Raw genomic sequence first — 20,265 nt, 5'->3', positions numbered from 1 at the left:
GCATCGAATATCTTTGCCTATATATCCGACATCAAACACCAACATCCACAAAATGCAAAATGAACATCCAAAGTTTGATCACAAAAACCATATCTTCGGATATCCACGTCGCACTAACACTTTTCTTCAACCACCTTCAAGATCCAATGTGAAACAAAAACACTAACAAAAAAAATGACATGAAAAATCAAGCTCTAAGGAAAAATTCTTCATCATTCGAAAAAATAATGCCACTTCCACTAACATAAGTGCTAGTAATGTTAATATCTCAATTACACACCTTCTCCATCCAACAATTTACTCTAAATGCTAACAGATCAACTGACAAGCCATAGCAAGTGAATGCTATAACCTTTTCTCAACACTACAATAGACAAACTCAAGGAAATAAATACTAACTTAAGCTTAGCATAATGGATCATCATTGAGAATCCAATCAAAGCTACTACAATGCTATTTCATGCAAGTAGATTAGCTTCACCATCAACCACTTTGGGGTTGATCATCGTTTAACCAAGCAACTTCATAAACACATTGCTCACGACCACATGGATATGATATAAGTATCACAATGACTTGATCATCAATTGAGCAACACCACGAGCAACACCTATGTCATTATTTCAAACATTTATGTGAGTATCAAATACCAACTCTATTCAACAAAATGCAACATAAATGCCACACTCCACCGATAAAAACTTACAACACCTAATACCACTAACTTTTGTTCACAACATGGACAAGCTCATATCACTCTTTTTTCGATTAAACTTAAAATTAATCCAATACCAAGCTACTCAAGGAGCAATAGCAAAATTCCTCGGAAAAGAATTGAGCATTGTAACCCAAATTTTCCAATAGCAAGCCTAGACAAAATGGTTTAGCGCTTCACTGCTGTCCATCCCATAACTCACCATTTCAAAGGCCATCATAACCAACATGCACCAAGATAGGAACTCTTGATTACATAATGTGAACATAAGCAATGAGTCACACCTCGTTACAAATCATTTCTCAAAGGAGAAAATGATTTATGTGTTTAATCCTTCATCCCTAATAACTCTCTTTTTAGTCTCATCTTTGACTAAAGCTCAAGCTTGCTTTCCCACTACTTTTAGTCCAATCCAAGAAAAGTTTATGAGAGAACACGGCAATAACTACTTGAACCAATAGATTAATCCCTATAATTTTGATTGATCCACTCATAATCATGCCTAAGAAGGATCCACTAGTGCCATACTAAACAGCTATGGACTAGCTTATTTGCCACTCATAGCAAATCCAGGGGAGGGTTACTTTTACCCATGGTACATAGAATAACTCATGGAACCACTAATAGGTTAACATTAATCCTGCCAACTCAAAGCATAACCTTGAGTTGCTAACGTGCCACACTCACAAGCCCAAGCACAAACTTGTGCAAATGTGCCTCACTCATATACCCAAGCACAAACTTGTGCAAACGAAACAACTCAGTCCATTTTATGAGCCCAAGAGCAAACTCACATAATATGGTACAAAAAGGTAACAAAATCCATACCTAAGGAACGAATGCGAAGCTTTTGCACCCAAACATGTACCCACTCGGATCATCATTTCATCTCTACGTATGCAACGAGACTAGTTGCCCAATCTCATTGAATAGTACTTGTTGAGATGTATCCTCTGATACCAAATGTAGCGCACGTGGTTTTTCCTTTTTATCCTATGGTGATTTACCATAGAATAACCATGAAGCAGAATCTAAACTCTCTTTGTGCCATGTGATAAATACCACGTGTCCAAAGGACAGTGGTGTGGAACCCGAGTTTCAAGGCCTTGGGCCACTGAATGAAGAAATGGTACCAAACTCCTAGCATGGAGCCAAGGAGTGATGGCACTAGAGCACGGAATGATTCCCGAGCATATAGCCCAAGAAGCGAAGGGACAAAAGCATGGAATGACTTGGAACAGTCCTAAAGCATCAAGCATCCCAATGCCAAAACTAACACGCAAAACGAAGCCAAATGGAGTTTGGTGCTATTTTAGCATACTGGTGGCCTAACGCAAGGATATAAGTACCCCACTAGCTAACATAGTGTGGAGCTTAGGCTTAGAACCAAGCCAGATGCAGAACAAAGACAGCATGCAAGTGGCAGCTAGACTATGCCTTAGGTTGGTCAACCATCCCTAATTTACCCACTATCCCTACCATACATTTAGAACCCCCCATATCCCCCCGTTAAGGAACACATGCTTTGGGCTCAAAACTTACTAAATATGGAATGTCCTTAGATTGCGAATTTGGACACGAAACAAATACCATTGTGTTCAGGACAATCTCTACATTCAGTAGATATGCCAAATGAGCAAATCTAGACACTTTCCATAAATAGCATTTGGGACCAGAATGAGACAAACACAAAGGGCATGATAGCGAGGGTGTTTAGCAGATATGGTAAACTACCATCTAACGATATTGAGGGAGTAGTCTTAATATGCGAGGGTTCTTGTCAAGCCAGTGCAAAACAGAGCAAAAGAGAACTAACAAACTAGGCCAAATATGCTCAGCTAAATAAACACTTAGGAATTCCTTCTTTATACTCATCCGGCCAAATACAGATGCTAAGCCTAGTTTATTAACATATGAACAAGAGGGACTAATAAAGGTCTAGCAATACTGACCACAGTAAGGAAAGAGTGTCCGTAAGGATTGGCTGATAAATAACTTTCGATACCTGAAATTACATTTGCGACACCAAAACACCCTCACTATCATTTCTATCACTTCATTCTTTGGGTACATGCTTGGGAGTCATTTGTGCTTTGGTTCCTTTGCTCCTTGGCTATTTGTTTAGGAGTTCGGCTCTATCTTTTTGTTTAGTAGCCGAAGGCCTTGACTTGGGTTTCACTCCACTACCCTTGGCTTACGTGTTCAAGGGTTTAGGTTCCACTTTGTTAAAACACCATAGAGTAAAGGGTGAAATAAATTTTAATTACCAATTTGTACCATGTAATATGAGCTTTTGCTTGTTCTCATAGGATGGGTTAAGATGCACCATTTGCATAAGTTTGTGCTTGGGCTTGTGAGTGAGGCATATTAGCAGTTTAAAGTTATACTTTGAGTTAGCAAGATTAATGTTAGCTTATCATTGGTTACATGAGTTATTCCATATTATTGTGAGTAAAAATAAACCTCCCCTAAATTTGCTATGAGTGGCAAATATGCTGGTTTATAGCTATTTAGCATGGCACTAGTGGATCAATTAAGACTATAGGGATTATTTTATTAGTTCAAGTAGTCATTTTCATGCTCTCTCTTTCAAAAACTCTTCTTGGATTAGACTAAAGGCAATGCAAATGCAAATTTGAGGTCTAATCAAAGTTGAAATTGAAAAAAAAGTCATCAAGGACAAAAGATCAAACATATAAATTATTTTTTCTTTTTCAAGAGACGATTAGCAATAAGGTGTGGTCTTATTGCTTGTGTTTGCATCATATAATCGAGAGCCCTTATTTCAATACATGCTAGTTATGATGGTCTTATAAATAGTGAGTCGCAGGATGGATAGTTGTGAAATACTAAACCATTTTGCCTAAGTTTGCTATTGAAAAGTTTATATTGCAATACTCAATACTTTTCCTCTGAATTTTGCTATTGCTCCTTGAGTAGCTTAGAAAGAGAGTAGCATGAGCTTATCTTTATTATGAATAAAATTAGTAGTATTAAGTATGGTAAATCTCTATTGATGATATTGCATTTTGTCAAATAGAGTTGACATTTAATACTCACATTCACTCTTCTAACTAATTGGTGCTACCAGACTTTAATGGGCACAATACATTTGAATATGGGTGATGCTTGTAGTGTTTAATTGATAATCAAGTTATTATGATTTTATATTATATCCATATGATTGTGAGTAATATATTTACAAAATTGATTGATCAAATGATAATCAACCCAAAGTGGTTGATAGTGATGCCAATTTACTTGTATGTAGTAGCAGTATATGAGTTCTAATTGAGTTCTCAAAGATGATCTATTATGTTAAACTAGTGATGGTATTTTAGTTCCTTGAGGGTTTGCCTATTAAAGTTTTGGAGAAGTTGTAGCATTCATTTGCTATAGCTTGTGGATTTATCTATTAACATTTAGAGTAAACTACTAGATGAAGAAGGTGTGTGGTTGAAGCATTGACATTGCTAACACTAATGTAAGTGAAAGTGGCATTGTTATATCAATTGATAAAGAGAGCTTGAATTTTGATATCATTTTTTTTGTTAGTGTTTTAGCTTCATATTAGTGTTTTTTTTTCATATTGGATCTTGAAAATGATTAAAGAAGAGTGATTTTTGTGATTGAATTTTAGGTATTTATTAGCATTTGCGAATATCATTGTCAAATGTTAGATATATGGGTATGATATCTGAACGTTTATACATTTTATTGGGTCATAAGAATTGTGTTAAAGTGAACCTCTATGAAATTGTAGTTAAAAAAAGGTTGGTAGAGTCTTGAGAATTTACATTTCTAGATTAAGAGTTATTCTTTTTTTAGGATGGAAATTTTCTACAAATGTTTTTATGCTTTTCCAATTGTTGATCTATTGATCATTATGCCTAAAACCATTTCATTCATGCACCATTATAAATTAGCGAAGAATTAACTTGGTTAGTTTAAACCTTAGTATATAGTTTATACAATGCACCCCAAAAGGAATGTTAACTTTTGGGGTTAAAGTAATTGAGTTGGATAAAGTCTAAAGTTGGAGTAGAAAAATGGTCATTACACTTTTCTATAAAAGTGATCCTTGTGCCTTTTTTCTATAGTGTTATACTTGGTAGTAGGTTGCATTTTACATTTCGTTAAACTCTATAAAAGTAATGAGCTCTTATTGATTTTAATTTGGTCTTAGTGATCTTATGCCTTAGTTAAGGATGGTGATATCCAACATAGTTGTTTATGGTTAAGGTGTTGGTACCCATATTATAGCTTTGTATCTTAAAACGTTGTGTACAAAATGAGCCCATATCATAGTCTTCACTTTAGTTTTAGCTAAGTATTGATCATGTATAGTTAATCTCTTTAATTATATTGGCTATATACATTAGTGAGCTTGTTTGTTGTACAATTGGATTCAAGGGGTTGTCCATGTTTCTATATGTTGTACATGGAGTATTACCTTTCTATTGGAGAAGTATGCAACTCAATGATATGAGTGTGGTGTTTTAGGTCTTATGAGAATGATTGTTAGTTGTTTTGCAACTAATGATTTTTGTAAACTTCGCTAAGGATTGTTAACACTTTACTTAGCTTAATGAGGATTTGCAGTGGTAAACTTGCTTTAGCAGGTGGTGTTGTGGAGGATTGTGCCATTGGCCTTGCATGGTTTTCATGTTGGCATGTCAATTCCACCTTTGATAATGTTATTTAGTTGCATTTAGTAGTCCATGGTGTTAGATTTTATTGCATTTTGGATATGGTGATTTTTTCTTTGATGATATGTTATCTCTATAACTGAGTATTATTGAAAGATTTCGGGGGGGGGGGGGTATATGTGAGATGGACCATTATGCCATAGTGTTATTTTTTCTAGAAGACTTGTTCATTCTAAATCCTAAGCCTTTGATGCATTTTTGAATTTGGGAAATGGTTAGTTATAGGGTCACCTCTATCCCAAAGGGAAAGCTCAAGCCCCTAGGAAGGGGCAAGGACCAATGAACTTCATGGTACTTAAATAGGGAATCACTTCACTTAAGCTAGGAGCACTATAGTTGGTTTTCCTCTAGGAGTGAGAGATATGATGTACAATTTTTCTTCTTGATGATCACCACTAGAGCAACTAAAAAAGATTTACTTATTTGTAACCACCCCTTTCAAAGGTACTTAACAAGATATTTATTGATCTCCTCATCATTAGCGGGACTACTACAAGTTGGTTGTTGATAATAAGAAGTAACTTTAGGAACCAAATCAATCTCATACTCAATCCCATGTTTTAGGGGCAAACTATCAATTAACTCATTTAGAAATACATCACAAAACTCCTTTTGAATGTAGTTCATACAAGCCCCATACCCACAAACGTACTCCAAATTAGACATGATTATATCGAGTACACCATGAAAGAATTAGCTATCTCATGCATGCACTTTACCAACTCTAGAGTGTTAATCAATGAAGTATCACTATTGTTAGTCTTGACAATCTCTTTTACAGTGCTATGAATTTCAATATGTAAAACATTAAACTCTCAATAAATTTTTGGCTTCCTATCATAAAACTATTCCTTCCCAAGAGGAACATCTGTGCTACTAAAATCCATAACCTAGAACAAAGGATAGTTATGAATCACTTGAACTATTAAAGAAACACTCAAAGCCTATCCACCTTAAACATATGTGTTATATCCATCTGTCATAACTACTTCATAGATTATTTTTTCACAAACAAACCAAGTCACCTTAGAACTCAAAAAGTTCTGTATAGCACCTAGATTGAAAAAAAATACTAAGCGCATTATAACCACAATACCCTAAATGTTCCCCTTGGCCTTCACAAGTTGATTGCATATAGAACTATTGAGCTTTGTAGAGTTAATACAAACTCAAGACTTTAGTTTTTGAACCTTTGATATGAGATATGGAATAGCCACCATAACAAATATTTGAGTTATATACATGATGGATTTTTCCATATTCACTTTTAACATTTTTTGACCCCTTCACAAGAATCTAATCCTTGCTTTGATATCTAACTATGTAGCAATGAAAATAATTGCCTTTTACTTTTTTTTTCTCCTGTTGGTCTGAATTAAGTTTTTTAGCCATATTACCATCTCTATTCTTTGAACCACAATGAAACAATAGTTGTTTCTTCCTTGAATATGATGCATTTGTTAGCTGATCATCATATTGACTGCTTTATAGACCATCTCATTGACCAATATTGACCAAGTTGAGTAGTAGTTTAGGCAAAAAGATTTAAGCCTTAGTGATCAATATTGCAAGAAATTTATTCTTGACCTTCTATTGCACATTCATTAAGCTCAATCCTTTAATGAAATATCACACCTTTAACAGTTCATGAGAGGTGCTCATGAGATTAAACAAAGATTATAGAACATGCAAGCATACATATCTAAAGATAAAGCCTCTTGCTTGATCTTAAGTAGTTAGTTCATGAGATCAACCTCTTCAATTTTTGACGAACAAAACATGGAAAACTTTTGTTAAATTAAAGTTGGCTTTAGATTAGCTTTGATGAAGTTCTTTCATCACAAAAAAGCATGACCTATAAGCTTGGTCACAAAAAATCAATTTTCACTTTGTCCTAGAAGAGTTATGAGACTAAGAACTTTCCCACATTTTCAACCAACAATCAATTTCTTGGCTCTTACAAATATCTAGTGATGACTTCCATTTCACAATACTATGATCTTTGGCATGTTTGATGTATCAATGGTAATCATAAACACAAGATTTATTTAACCCTTAAGAGTCCATATAAAATAAAAAATCCTTCATGAGATTGATGGAATCCTTAACCTCCTTAATATCACTTTGAACCTTAGTAATTTAGTATTCTTGCCACACGACCACAAAGTATTTTCCTCCTTGTCATTGCTATCATTACTATTGCCATATTTTGCATCTACCATCCCCAAAAGAATGTATGAGCTATAGAATATTCTTGGAATAGAATGTGCATAAACATTACCTATTGCTCCCAAAAACTCACTAGAGTTCTTTTATTTTTTTGGTTTTTTTTCCCAGAAAAATAAAGTGAAAAATTTGCATTTGCAAACATTTGCATTTCCCATGAACTCATTCATAAGTAACCATGATATTAACTAGCACCAACCTATGGACATTTTAATAAGGTTGGCACTTTCAGCCATCTATTGAGATTCATAACAATCTTAATTTGAAAATCATCCCAATCTTTGATTGAGATGGATCACTATGGTCTATAATATATCTTGTCCACAATTTAAGACTATGTCATTCAACTCTATAAAGTTAACATACAGCTGGATTTGTTATCCCATGGTCATTATTATTGTAACTTCATAGTTATTCTCAAGGTGTTATAATATCTCCTTACATATTCTTTAGGACCATCTTTACAAAATGTCCTGCTAGCTCACCTTGTCCCTACCCTATATAAAAATATCATTTTGTTCTTTAAGTGCACTAAGTTGTTCCAACATTTATAAAAGCTAACTTAAGGTATTATATACATTTCGATCATCCATGACTTTATCCTCAACTTCCTAAATATCATCTTATGACTCTTTTACCATTTATGAGTCATTTCCCTCAAGTAATCCTAGCCTTAATTATTTTCTTCTTCTTCTTCTTTGGTATCTTCATCTCCTCATTGCAAATTCCTCAAGAATTCCAACAAAAGCCCTTATTCTTCTTCGCTTCTTTGAGTGGTGATATATTTAGAAAGCCAGATTAAAGAAAAGCTCTCCCATCATTTGGACATTTATCCTAACATTAAAGATACTATTGACATCTTACACCAAAGTCATACCATTTCAGTGCACCATCGCCACAAATCTTAAAAAATAAACCATCCATTCCATACCCTTGACCACTATGAGGGAGATTTTTTTAGCGGAGATAGAGAATTACTAAAGAAAGCCTTCAAAAGGAATTTCGAGTGAAAGTTTCCAAGCTTATACAAACATTTAAAAACTAGAAACTCAGTCTTCCAGATCTTATGACAATGGAGCGGCACGAATATAACTCCGATTTGTCATCAGAGATCATGGCTGCCAAGGCATCCAGCTCCTCATCCCTTGATCTGTGTGTGATTTCCTCGAGAAGTCCATACCACATCGACTTTCAAGCGCATGTTCAAGATTAACTGAGATGACGAATCGTGTTTCAAGGGGGTAGTCTTGCGGGGCCCTGTGATCAGAGCCGAGGGGAGGTTGAGTTGATGGAGATCGTCATGCCCGAGCTGTGAAGTAAGTTTCAGAGGAGAGAGCGTTACCGAATCTGTTTTTGCGGGGTCAGCAGCAGCCATGAATTGTACCTCCAGTTTTGCTCCAAGGTTTTGGCCCAAATCTGAAAATTCACGGTTTTGATGTTTGTTTCCATGGAACTTCCACCCAAAACATTGAATCCATCTTGCAAATCTGACCAAGATCTTTGCAACTGATCCATGGATGTCAATTCAATATTGCCACCCAAACTCATACTGCAAACCCGTCAGCCACCATGATCGTACTCTTGGATATGGGTTCAAGGCACAAAGTACCCATCCGTACATTAGCGATCTCCCAGCCGGAGCACCTGCTTGTATGAGTTCCTGCTAAGCACAATAGATTTCTGTTTTTATTTTCTTTCCACAACAGTATTAGTTAGAATTGCCAATGTAGTATTTTAACAAACTACACAAGTTTGCGCACTTTGCATTTTCCCACAAAGCAATACATGCGCTTTGAACACCTCTCCTGACTCCTCTGCTCCAACATCCTCATTCCCTTGGTAGAACGCAAAGAAAATTTGAGAAGATCTTCAACTCTTTTTGCGTCTAAAAATGCCTTTAAACCTGAAAAAAAAACATTAAAACACATTAAAAAAAAACATAAAAATACATTTAAACGTACCTTGGATAGCCACAACGTTTTGAAGCTTAAAGCAACCTTTGAAATATGCTTTCCACGCTTCATAAGAATTCCCTTGCTTGAATAACTCTCCCTTATTCTTCTCCCACAGACGAACACCTCGGCATTGTGGGAAAACTTCTTTCAACGCCAACGCCATAGAAGCATTTGCAGGCCTCGTATTCAGCAATACTTCCTTGACAGCTTTCCCCCTTCTGAAGCTGACACTCCCCGGCATGTCGCCAAGATTCAGGAACAAGCTGGCGTATGGTACCTGGAGCTCTGGTGCTATCCCGGAAAACTCTCTGGAACACTTTGCAAATTCTACATCCAGCTTCAGTGGCTGCCCCCAAAGACTGACTTTCAGCAGAACGAGTGTCATGGTTTCCAGGCTGAAAGTGTCACCCGTGAAGCCCACTAAGATCATGTCGACTCCCCCCTTTGGGCAGATGATTCCAACACCCGCCTTTCCCAGTGCAAACATTTGCTCCTTCGTGAGCTCTTTTGGTGGTATGTCGAGCCTTTTAAACTGCAAGCACAAGAACTTCGCTTTCGCCACCTTTTCCCAACTCTTCCGCTGAGAAACATCCTCTATGCAAAGTAGCGTCTTCCCGCAAAGGCTGCCACACAACTCCTCTAGAGTGAAGCAGTCAAACACATGCTTCTCTAGTCTGTCCACTGCAAGTAACAGCAGCAGTCGTGCCACAAGCTCCGCTTTGCAACCAGCATCGATCCAACCTTTCTGGAGCCCTTCCTGAAGCTCTTCCAAACAAATCTTCCACCCGGAAGCCTTCGGCTCGTTGATTGGCTGTCGCCGCAAAACAAGAGCTGCGGCCGCTGCAACTGCTGGCTCCACGGCCCAATCCGTCCAGACACGCTCCCGGTCGTCCGAGATGGACTCGACGGTAAGCAAATGGCTGGCAACCATGCGAGAGACAATGCTGGCCTGCGGGTTAATGTCGATGCACACCCTGGAGCACAGCACAGCCAACTTGGCCTCTATCGATATCGTTCCATTGTGATGAAACTTGTTAGATGTTCCAGTACCACCAAGAAGCTTCTCCACAGCAAGGACCTGTACCCGACTTCCACAAGCCTTGTACATTGCTGCCCACAACGGACGGCCGTATGCAAAGAGACGACCCGAATCTGTGACATGATCGAGCGAAAGGCTGCCTGTTTCCGGTGGCGAGCGCGCCGCAAACATGCAGTAGAGAGGATGTGCAACGACCGCTCCTTCTGCACCGACACGGTCGCCGGGATGAGCCTCTGGACCCGGAGCTAAGCTCTTGATAATACTGCTGCAGGTGTCGATGAAGATAGCAGCCACAGCTCCTGTGTCTGGCAGAACCCTGGTAGCTCTTGTCCTGTCGCTCCTTCATAATGGCCGTGAGCAAACCATCGGGCTTCGTCCATGACGAACAAAACTTGGAGCTTCCCACTTGGAGACGCTGGGAAGTCCTTGAGTTTGTTGCGAATTTTCGTTCTCCTTCTCGCAAGTAGCAGCAAGTCTTCCCATTCGTCCCAAACGTTGGATTCCTTTCCATGCAGGCGCAAGAGAACCGGCTCCAGCTTCCGAGACAGCTTCTCCCGGTCGTGTTTCCGACCATTGATCTTGTCCCGCACTATATTCCAGACTCTGGCTCCAAGCATCAGCTCCTTCAGGAATGCTTCCGGCTCCAACTTCGTCTCCACGGCTGTGTCGATGCACGATTCGAAGTAGTCCATGCAAAAGAGCATGAACCTGCTCTGCGACACAAGCAATGGCCCCGAGCTGAGCAAGGTGACAGCGCTGTCGTAGAAGAAATCGGCAATGGCGGACCTTGGAGGGTACGCGGAGCCGGAGGGCGAGGCGAAGGAGCAGTAAACCACGAACACACCCCGAGTCGCAAGCTCACACGTAGTCCTCGACTTTCCCCAGCCACTCGACTGTACCATGGTCACCATGGGCGCTATCCTGTTCTTCCCACGCAGCCAATCCTCCCCTACTTCCTGGAGCTCAGCGCGCAAGAGCTCCACATTGTCCAGACCACTCACAGTTTGATACTTCCGTTCGAATGCTTCCTTCAAAAACGAAAGTACATGGGGCGCGCACAAGCGTGGCTCATCCTCCTCAACCTCCTCGCTACTCCTGGAAAAAACCTCTTGCCTTGCCCTCTTCCTTGTCATCCGCAAACCCTAACTAGGTTAAAAAGAAATATCCATGAAATTACAAAGTAAACTTATAATAATGAAAGATTTTCCATGAAACGAAACATTAAGTTTCAGATTTCTGAGAGCCTTGCAAAACTGGAGGTAGCGTCCATGGGTGCTCTTGAGACCACCGGATTTGGCTTAACACTCTTTATCTTTGGAAACTTGCTTTGCAACTCTGGCACGATGAAATCCATATCCAAAAGCTCAACAGCATCATCTATCTCGGCTGCGATTCCAGAACTTGATGCCACTCCTAGTTCGCGTGTTCATGGTGCTGAAGTCAATGCGGCATGAATCTCCTGAAGGGTGGGAATTGAAAACAATGACACCTAGATCAAAGATTGTGGAACCGTATTTCCTAGAAGCCATGATCTTTGAAGACAACTGGGACTAGGATATTCTAATTACTTAAAAACGGATTTAGGGCACTCTTAACAATCAGCATATTCTATCATTTAGGGCATTATTCTTTTAGGGCTCCACAGGGAATGGAGAAGGCTGCCCTGTTCGTGGTCTACTGCGGCGCGGGCTACAAGGGAATGCAGCGCAATCCTGGCGCCGCGACGATCGAGGGAGTCTTGGAGGAGGCGCTGGTGCGAGCTGGGGCGATCGGATCAAATGGCTGCTCCAGGAACTGGCTGGATTGGAAGCGCGCCGCAAGAACTGACAAGGAAGTGAGCGCCCTAGGGCAAGTTGTGTCGGCCAGGCTCTACCTCACCCCCGATCTCGTCCATCGCACCAACGAGTTCCTCCCAGGATCCATCCGGCTGCTGGGATTCAAGCGCGTCCCGGACGATTTCAGCGCCAAGAAGATGTGCGCTTCGCGGCGCTACGAGTATGTGCTTCCAATCTTTGCGTTTGATCCGCGGACTGGGGATGATCTGGAGGAAGAATTCTTGTTTGATTTCGAGCGATTCAACCAGATCTTGGGACGATTCCTGGGGACTGATCACAGTTTCCACAATTTCTCGTGGCGCGTCCGGCCGGGCGACCGCGAGGCGCGGCGGACAGTGGTGGAATTTCGAGCGGCGGACAAGATCTGGATTGGAGGGAGCGAGTTTGTGAGGATCATCGTGCTTGCCCGGAGCTTCATGGCATACCAGATCAGGAAGATGGTGGGATTGGCAGTGGCGGTGATGCGAGACATCGCTCCAGTCACGACGATCAATCGGGCGCTAAGGAGGTAACAAACAGAGTGATCTATTCATCATGGATCATCGAACACTTTTCTTTCCTATGGCAGCGAAGTGGATGTGATCGTCCCCACTGCTCCGGAGGTGGGGCTTTTGCTGGACGAATCCTTCTACCACGACTACAACGCAGCGGCATCCACGCCCGAGGAATCGAGGATCGCTCTGGGGCTGGAATTTGGGGAGGCGATGCAGGAATTCAAGAGCAAGGTGATCTACGCGCACATTGCACATCGCGAGCGCGAGCAGGGCATCGTTGCCAAATGGTTACCCTCTCTCAATGCCAAAAACTACTCGGCTCTGAGCATATGCTAGGAATTTCGTGTATTTTCCCCGCCCATTTCAAAACAATTAGGGCTAGGTTGGCGGGGGAATCGATGGTGAGCCACGGCTGTGCGTGCGGCTTGTAAAATCCCTTGGAAAGAGGCATTCCAACAGAATTGTGTACAATGTGACAATGTGGAGCTCTTGCGCCCTGTGTTCCAGGACATAGGGGAGGATGAGAAGAACAGTGTGACCATGGTGCAGTCGAGTGGCTGGGGAAAGTCGAGGAGATTTAAACCCCGCTGCAAGATGGATTCAATGTTTTGGGTGTTGGAAACAAACATCAAAACCGTGAATTTTCTGATATGGGCCCAAACCTTGGAGCAAAACTGGAGGTACAATTCAGGGCTGCTCCTAGCCCCCTCTTGCAAAAACGGATTCAGAGTAACGCTCTGTATCCTCTGAAACTTCAACGATCTCCATCAACTCAACCTCCCAAAACCGAGCCCAGCAAGGCCACCATCTTGAAACACGATTCAGGCACTTGAAGCCGCTCCTTGTGTTGACTTGCTCCATGGTGCCAAAGTAGATGTGGTACGGACTTCCCAAGGAAATCACACCCAAATCAAGGGATGAGGAGCTGGATGCCTTGGCAGCTATGATCTTTGATGACAAATCAGAGTTATTTGTAATAAATACTAAGTCAATCAGCCTTTTGGTATGAGAAAGGAGTTCTTAAATGTTTGTATAAGCTTGTTTGTTTGAAACTTTCACTCCAAAGAACCACAAGAAAGAACTCCTAATTCCTTTTGAGTAATTCTTATTTCCATCAAAAGTTAAGAATATGATCATGATAATTAAAGGGTTTAAGTGTACTGCAAGCTGTATATTAATATTAATGTAGTGAGTTATTGAATTGGTTTTAATTCAGACTACTTGCCTTTATATATAAACTAGGGTTTTTTGGGTAACCTAATATGCAGATTTTTATATTTCATTTCTATATTTCAAACATTCATATTGGTAGGGAAATTTTAATTACCCCTAAAGAGTAATTTGATTTGTGATTTTTGTTTAGATCTAGCTTTTACATTCTCTAGATCTCTCTCATTCCTATAGGTTTTTCTTTTATTTTCTTTTATTTATTTTTATTTTTTATTTCATCTTTATGGCAGAATAATATACACCTCTTTGACTTTAGAATAGCAATTGGTATAATTGCTCGATGCTATCTAATTGCAATTAACCAATTAGACTCAATTGATGCTTGTATTTAAGGCGTGTGGTGCAGCTTTTATTGCTCTTACTGTCAATCCTTGTGTCTAGCCACATTTCTTCTGTAGAAATCCTTAGGATGATATGTACTATTAATTTGATTACTTTATTGTGATTGTTATATATCATTTTTGGAATGATGCTTTTATATATGTATTTGGACATATTAATGATTGTGAAAATGCCTTTTGAGCCAAATATGTTAAAGTGGATTAAATTGATATGGTTAACACTTTTTTAAGATCTTGTAAAATTTATACATGCATTTGCTCTAGCCACCTTTGACAGTGCTCTTTAACTAACATAACTGAGTAAGGTTTTTTCTGCCTATACTTATGTTCTTGCCCCTACTTTTAAAATAGTGACAAACAAATAGAGATAAAAACATAGAGAAGAAAAGAAGAATAAGAAGAGAATAGGAGATAACTTAGCCTCAAACTCCAAAAGCATAAATAAAAATAAGCATGTGTCACTCTCTCAACTCTATATTGCACAAATAGTCATAAGTGGGATAAAAAGTGGCTAATTCAATGCAAATGCATACAATAGTGAGTGAGGGTTTACTTATGTACTACATAATTTTGTAACCATTCCTAATTGTTTCATATTTGTTTATGACAAACATTGTTTAAGTTGGGTCTTTCTTCTTTAGATGCCTAAACTTAGGTATAACTTTATTTTGCCTAAGCTTCCTTCTTTTATTCTGCTTGAGAAGATACACAAGATAAAATATTTACCACCCTTATAACAAAGCTATTGATTGTCCTTAAGCAGTTGGATTCTCCAAATCTTGCTCTAAGTTGTCAAGATTGGTCTTCATGGTGATAAACTCAATACTTTGGCATATATCATTAAGTTCCTGACGCATGATCTAAATTTCCTGGTCAAGCATTGCAATGTGCTAGTTTTAGTAGTTGATGTGCTTTGCATTGGTGGATGTGGAAATCGGGATTTCACTCTATAAACAATCAAAGAGAACGACTCAAGATATGATCGATAAAGGTTCAAATATAAAGGGAAAGGGCCCATGAACAAGAGTGCACTTCTTTTCCAATTAGTTAAGGGTTTTGGGATTAGGTGGGATTAAGTGTCTTTAGGTTTGAATAGTATTGGGCTGGGTGACCTCCCAGGAAATCCAAAGTTAAGAGCTTACATTTGGTATCAGAGAGGTTTCGGGTTTGATTCTGTTAGTTGGCTTAGGGGAATCACACCACATGTTGATTGAGAGCTTACATTTGGTATTAGAGAGGTTTCGGGTTTAACTCTGTTGGTTGGTTTAGGAGAATCACACCATATGTTAATTAATATCTAGTAGTCCATTTTGCTCTGCTAGGCTCGAGCCGAGGGGTTGGGTGTCATGAGTTTGACACTATTGGTTGGTTTAGGGGAATCACACCATATGTTAATTGATATCTAGCAGGTTTAGTTTGCTCTACTGGGCTCGAGCCGAGGGGTTAGGTGTTAAGAGAGTGGGGCTCTCGGGAGAGCTATGGCTCTTAGCTTCCGTTCACAAGGGCATGGTGGAGGGGAAGTGTGGTGGATTGTAAGCAACCAAAGAAAACGACTCGAGAGATAATCCATATGGGTTCAAATATAAAGGGAAAGGGCTCATGAACAAGAGTGCAAATCAGTTAAGGGTTTTGGGGCGTTCTTAGGTTTGAATAGTATTGGGCTGGGTGACCTCCCGGGAAGTCCAAAGTCAAGAGCTTACACACTCTTGAGTTCTTGAATTATATGGTGCTGATGATTTTGCTCGCCCATGACTCTATCCACTTTCTTGGTGATTGTCTTAAGGTAGCTCAAGACCTGCGTGCAATATTTCGTTGTTTCCTCGTCTTTTACTGGCTGCATCGGCTCATCAATTGGTTATTTGCCTCCTCCCTTGATGTGTTGAGCAAGCTCTTTTATGAAGCTTCGGACTACTGGCTCGCTTAACTAATTCGTAGTCTTGTGAGCGAAGGCATAGCTAGCCTTGACTTTGTAATGCTACTACTGCATCTGCTACTACTATAGCTGCTCCATCTCACTAGACTGATCAACTAAGGGTGTATCACTATAGGATGTATAGGTGGACTAGAGAAGACTAGGCCTATACTCTTCTAGTTCACTTAGACCCTCTTTTGTAGCCTCATTTTCTTCATCCCAATGAGTTTTTTTGCCGTGATCTTCTTAGCTTAAACTCACCTCATTAGTTATGTCTACAGCCAATGGTTTATAGCATATATGCATCATGTGTCAAACTTTGTGGCCTAAGTTGTGGAATTTCTTTCACAACTTTAGCATCCATTATTCGCCTAATGTTGTCCGTTTGTGTGCTTGTCACTTCCTTAATTTTTGGAGAGATTTGTATAAGCATTGGGGTTGTCTCTATAGATGTAAGCAAGTCATGACTCTGTTCCTGATCCGAGTGTAACATTTTATCATTGTACTTGCTGTATCTAGCTTTTTTGTGGCATACTTGGCCACTAGATTTCTACAAAACAAACACTAGAGGTCTTGCAGCTTGGATTTTCAAATCTATGCAGAGTTTCTTTTTGAGGGAAGAATTTTCCTCACTTAAATCTGTATCATTAAGAATTTGTGAAGTTTGTTCCACATCCACATCCCTTGCTTTCTCCCTCAAAGGAGATACTGAAGGTGGTGGCTCAATGGCAAGGAGAGGTGTGGGATTCTCTTGAGCTGTGTAATGCTTGTAAATGTGCCACAAAAAGATGAAAACTACTATTTTCACTTGTCTTCCTTTGCCTACTTGTAAGGCAACATTCTTCATCTCGACCACAAATTCATTGTAGGTGAAATAAATTATATTTATTGCTATTTAGTCTTGATAACTTCCAATAGGCAAGCTATCTTGATGCTGGCATTATGTCCAACTGTGCTCCCATTGATGATGGCACACAACATTTTAAGCCTAGCATGATAGTCGGGCTTTAAATAGGTAAAGTTGTCTTCTTGTCCAAATGTATAATTAAGGAGGATATATTGATTGGGCATGTGATCCTGAAATGCATGCTCCTTTAGATACCACTTCTGCATGAGCTCAATCCCTTGCTCGATTGATATTTCTGCTTCTAAAAACTCCATATAGGTGAGTAACCCAAAAGTATTAAGCCAAAACTTGTTATAGGGAGAAAGCATAAGCTCCCTAGACAACTTTACTTAGCTATAGTTCAACTCCTCATTGCTAAATGAGATTTCCTCCACATGCTTGTCTTGCTTAAGCATTTTTGCTGTTTGTGGAGATTTGTAGGCAAAACACTTGGCATTAGGCGGCCAAGAGATGTAATGCAATGTTGATAGAAGTGCCTGAGTGAGATCTTGCATTGACAGTGCTTCAAGAGTGGAGTCAACGGCTTGTGGTGGTGGCATGAGGACAAGATCACTCTGCCCAATCGAGGGTGCACTTGACCTAGTAGGCTGTAGTGATGACATTTGTGTAAGCAACCAAAGAGAACGACTCGAGAGACAATCCATGGGGTTCAAATATAAAGGGAAAGGGCACATGAATAAAAGTGCACCCCCCTTTCCAATTGGTTAAGGGTCTTAGGATATTTGGAGTTAAGCGTCCTTGGGTTTGAATAGTACTAAGCTGGGTGACTTCCCGGGAAGTCCAAACTCAGAAGCTTACATTTGATATCGGAGCGGTCTCAAGTCCAATTCTGTTGGTTGGCTAGAGGAATCACACCATATGTTGATTGACATCTAGCTGGGCTAGGTGACCTCCCGGGAAGTCCAAACTCAGAAGTTTACATTTGGTATCAGAGCGGTCTCAGGTCCGACTCTGTTGGTTGGCTAGAGGAATCACACCATATGTTGATTGACATCTAGCTGATCCGGTTTGCTCCCGAGGGGTAGGGTGTCAAGAGAGCGGGGCTCTCAGGAGAGTTGCGGCTCTCAGCTTCCGTTCACGAAGGCGTGAACTTGTAGGGAAGCGTGGTGGATTGTAAGCAACCAAAGAGAACAACTCGAGAGACGATCCATGGGGTTCAAATATAGAGGGAAAGGGCCAAAAATTTGTATAAGCCATACTATCAAGATTTTGAGAGAAGGCCTATTCAAGATAGAGAAATATTTATCCAATATATCCCTTGATTTCTTTCCTTAGATCTTCCCTATCAAAGAAAGCACTTAAATATATGAGGGTTTCTTTAGCATAAAAACAAATCTTTCTTAGGGGATATGTATTTTCCCTATGTTCTAGGTTAACAAATCCCTATCTGAGCTTATCAAGAAAAACTAGTTCTTCTCTCTAATTCCACTAATTTAGCTCTATGGAGAGATAAAAAAGTTTAGAAATAAGATTCTGAGTGACTTTAATATCCCCTCTATCCATTTTGAAAGCTAGTTTTATAAGATCCCATAATTGAAGAACTAGTTTACCTCTTATGTCTTACAAAGTTTAATGTAGCTTTATAAAAATTTTCTAGACCTCCATCCTTCGTCTAATTGGCCACTCTATCTGTGCATTTAGGTAACTCATCACAATGAATCCTTACGAGGGCTTCATCCACGAGCTTATTCATAGTTTTGTACCCTAAGATATATACAATATTTATACTTATATCTTTATAGTACTTCCTTAAATGGTTTAAATTTATTATTGTAGTATCATCCCTGTTTAAGGTGTGCACTTTAGTCATTTTTGGGGCTGATATCTTAGACAAAATAAATGAATCATTCTATTTTCTCTTGAATTTATTTTTAAGAGCATCTATTTTGCCTTGATACCAAAGGACTTTATCTCTTGGTTTAAGCATATAAAAGATTTTCAATTGTTTGTCATGTCTAACATTTTTGTCTTTTTGAATTGCATATAGGGTCCAGATTGCTTTAAACTCAAACTTGTATAAGTTTTCTATTTTAGAAAGTCATTGCTTAAGAGTTTCTTTTTTGTTTAAGCCATTTTTAATTGCATTATGCAAAGAGGGAATTATAAATTCTATAAATGTTAAAGCTTCTTAGCCATAGGTAAGATGAAATGGTGTCATGCTTATAGATACTTTATATACAATTCTATAAGCCCACAAAGCATCTAAAATTTTCTCATCTTAGTTTATTTTATTGTCTTTTACAATTTTTTTCAAGTTATTTTTAAGCACTTTGTTAGTAAATTTAGCCTAGCCATTCTCTTATAGGTAATATGCAAAATGTCTGGATAATGGCTTCTTAATGGGCTTGAATGAGTTTCCCTTAGGATTTATTTCTTTCTCCTTGCCTATTAACATAATAGCCTATTCTAAATCAATTTACTTATAAAATGATGTTAGGTAACTTTTCAAGCATGTGATAATTAATTCATGGAAGACTTTGCTTTAGATCTAAATAAAAATTGTTTTTCAAGGCAAATATTTCTTTAACCTCTTTAGTAATGGGCAATAATGGTTAATACAAGTCTTTATTTAACTTATTCTTGAGCTTTGCAATGTAATTTAGAATTTCTAGGAATGTTTAAGGCTATTTCACCTTTTTAGATAAAACCCTTTTTATCTCTAAGCTTGTTTTAGATTTTTAGAGATTGAAGTGATGGTAGTAGTGTCTCTAAGATTAATGCTTACACCTAGTAGCAAGCTCTACAACTCTTTATTCCACATTTATGGTGTGAAGCTTCTCAACTACTTTATCTGGCTAAAGCTTGATTAGTATACGGGGTGATCTGTGCGTTCTAAAAGTAGGCAAAAATTGAGCTATAACTCTTACTATAGTAGTTGTATAATTTTGCTTACGTAGAAAAT

General features: G+C 39.1%; 2 protein-coding genes across 2 annotated transcripts; one reads left to right on the top strand and one right to left on the bottom strand.

Annotated features, from left to right (window-relative positions):
* Positions 1-9,339: 9,339 nt before the first annotated feature.
* Positions 9,340-11,777, bottom strand: LOC9662561. Its single transcript, XM_024660542.1, has 4 exons — positions 11,008-11,777; positions 10,885-10,975; positions 9,612-10,803; positions 9,340-9,553 (listed from the first exon to the last, which is right to left on the bottom strand). The coding sequence occupies exons 1-4, from the start codon at positions 11,775-11,777 to the stop codon at positions 9,393-9,395; spliced, it is 2,214 nt and encodes a 737-aa protein (XP_024516310.1). The 3' UTR covers positions 9,340-9,392.
* A 507-nt stretch (positions 11,778-12,284) lies between these two features.
* LOC9662560 (tRNA pseudouridine synthase A) lies at positions 12,285-13,406 on the top strand. Its single transcript, XM_002986669.2, has 2 exons — positions 12,285-12,987; positions 13,048-13,406. Exons 1-2 carry the CDS (start codon positions 12,293-12,295, stop codon positions 13,307-13,309), a joined length of 957 nt encoding a protein of 318 aa, XP_002986715.1. The 5' UTR covers positions 12,285-12,292; the 3' UTR covers positions 13,310-13,406.
* Positions 13,407-20,265: the final 6,859 nt, after the last annotated feature.

This window comes from Selaginella moellendorffii, unplaced genomic scaffold, assembly GCF_000143415.4.
Source record: "Selaginella moellendorffii unplaced genomic scaffold, v1.0 SELMOscaffold_75, whole genome shotgun sequence".
In the NCBI taxonomy this organism is placed as follows: domain Eukaryota; kingdom Viridiplantae; phylum Streptophyta; class Lycopodiopsida; order Selaginellales; family Selaginellaceae; genus Selaginella; species Selaginella moellendorffii.
Note: the sequence above shows the minus strand (reverse complement) of the source record. Positions and strands in the feature narration are given on the sequence as shown.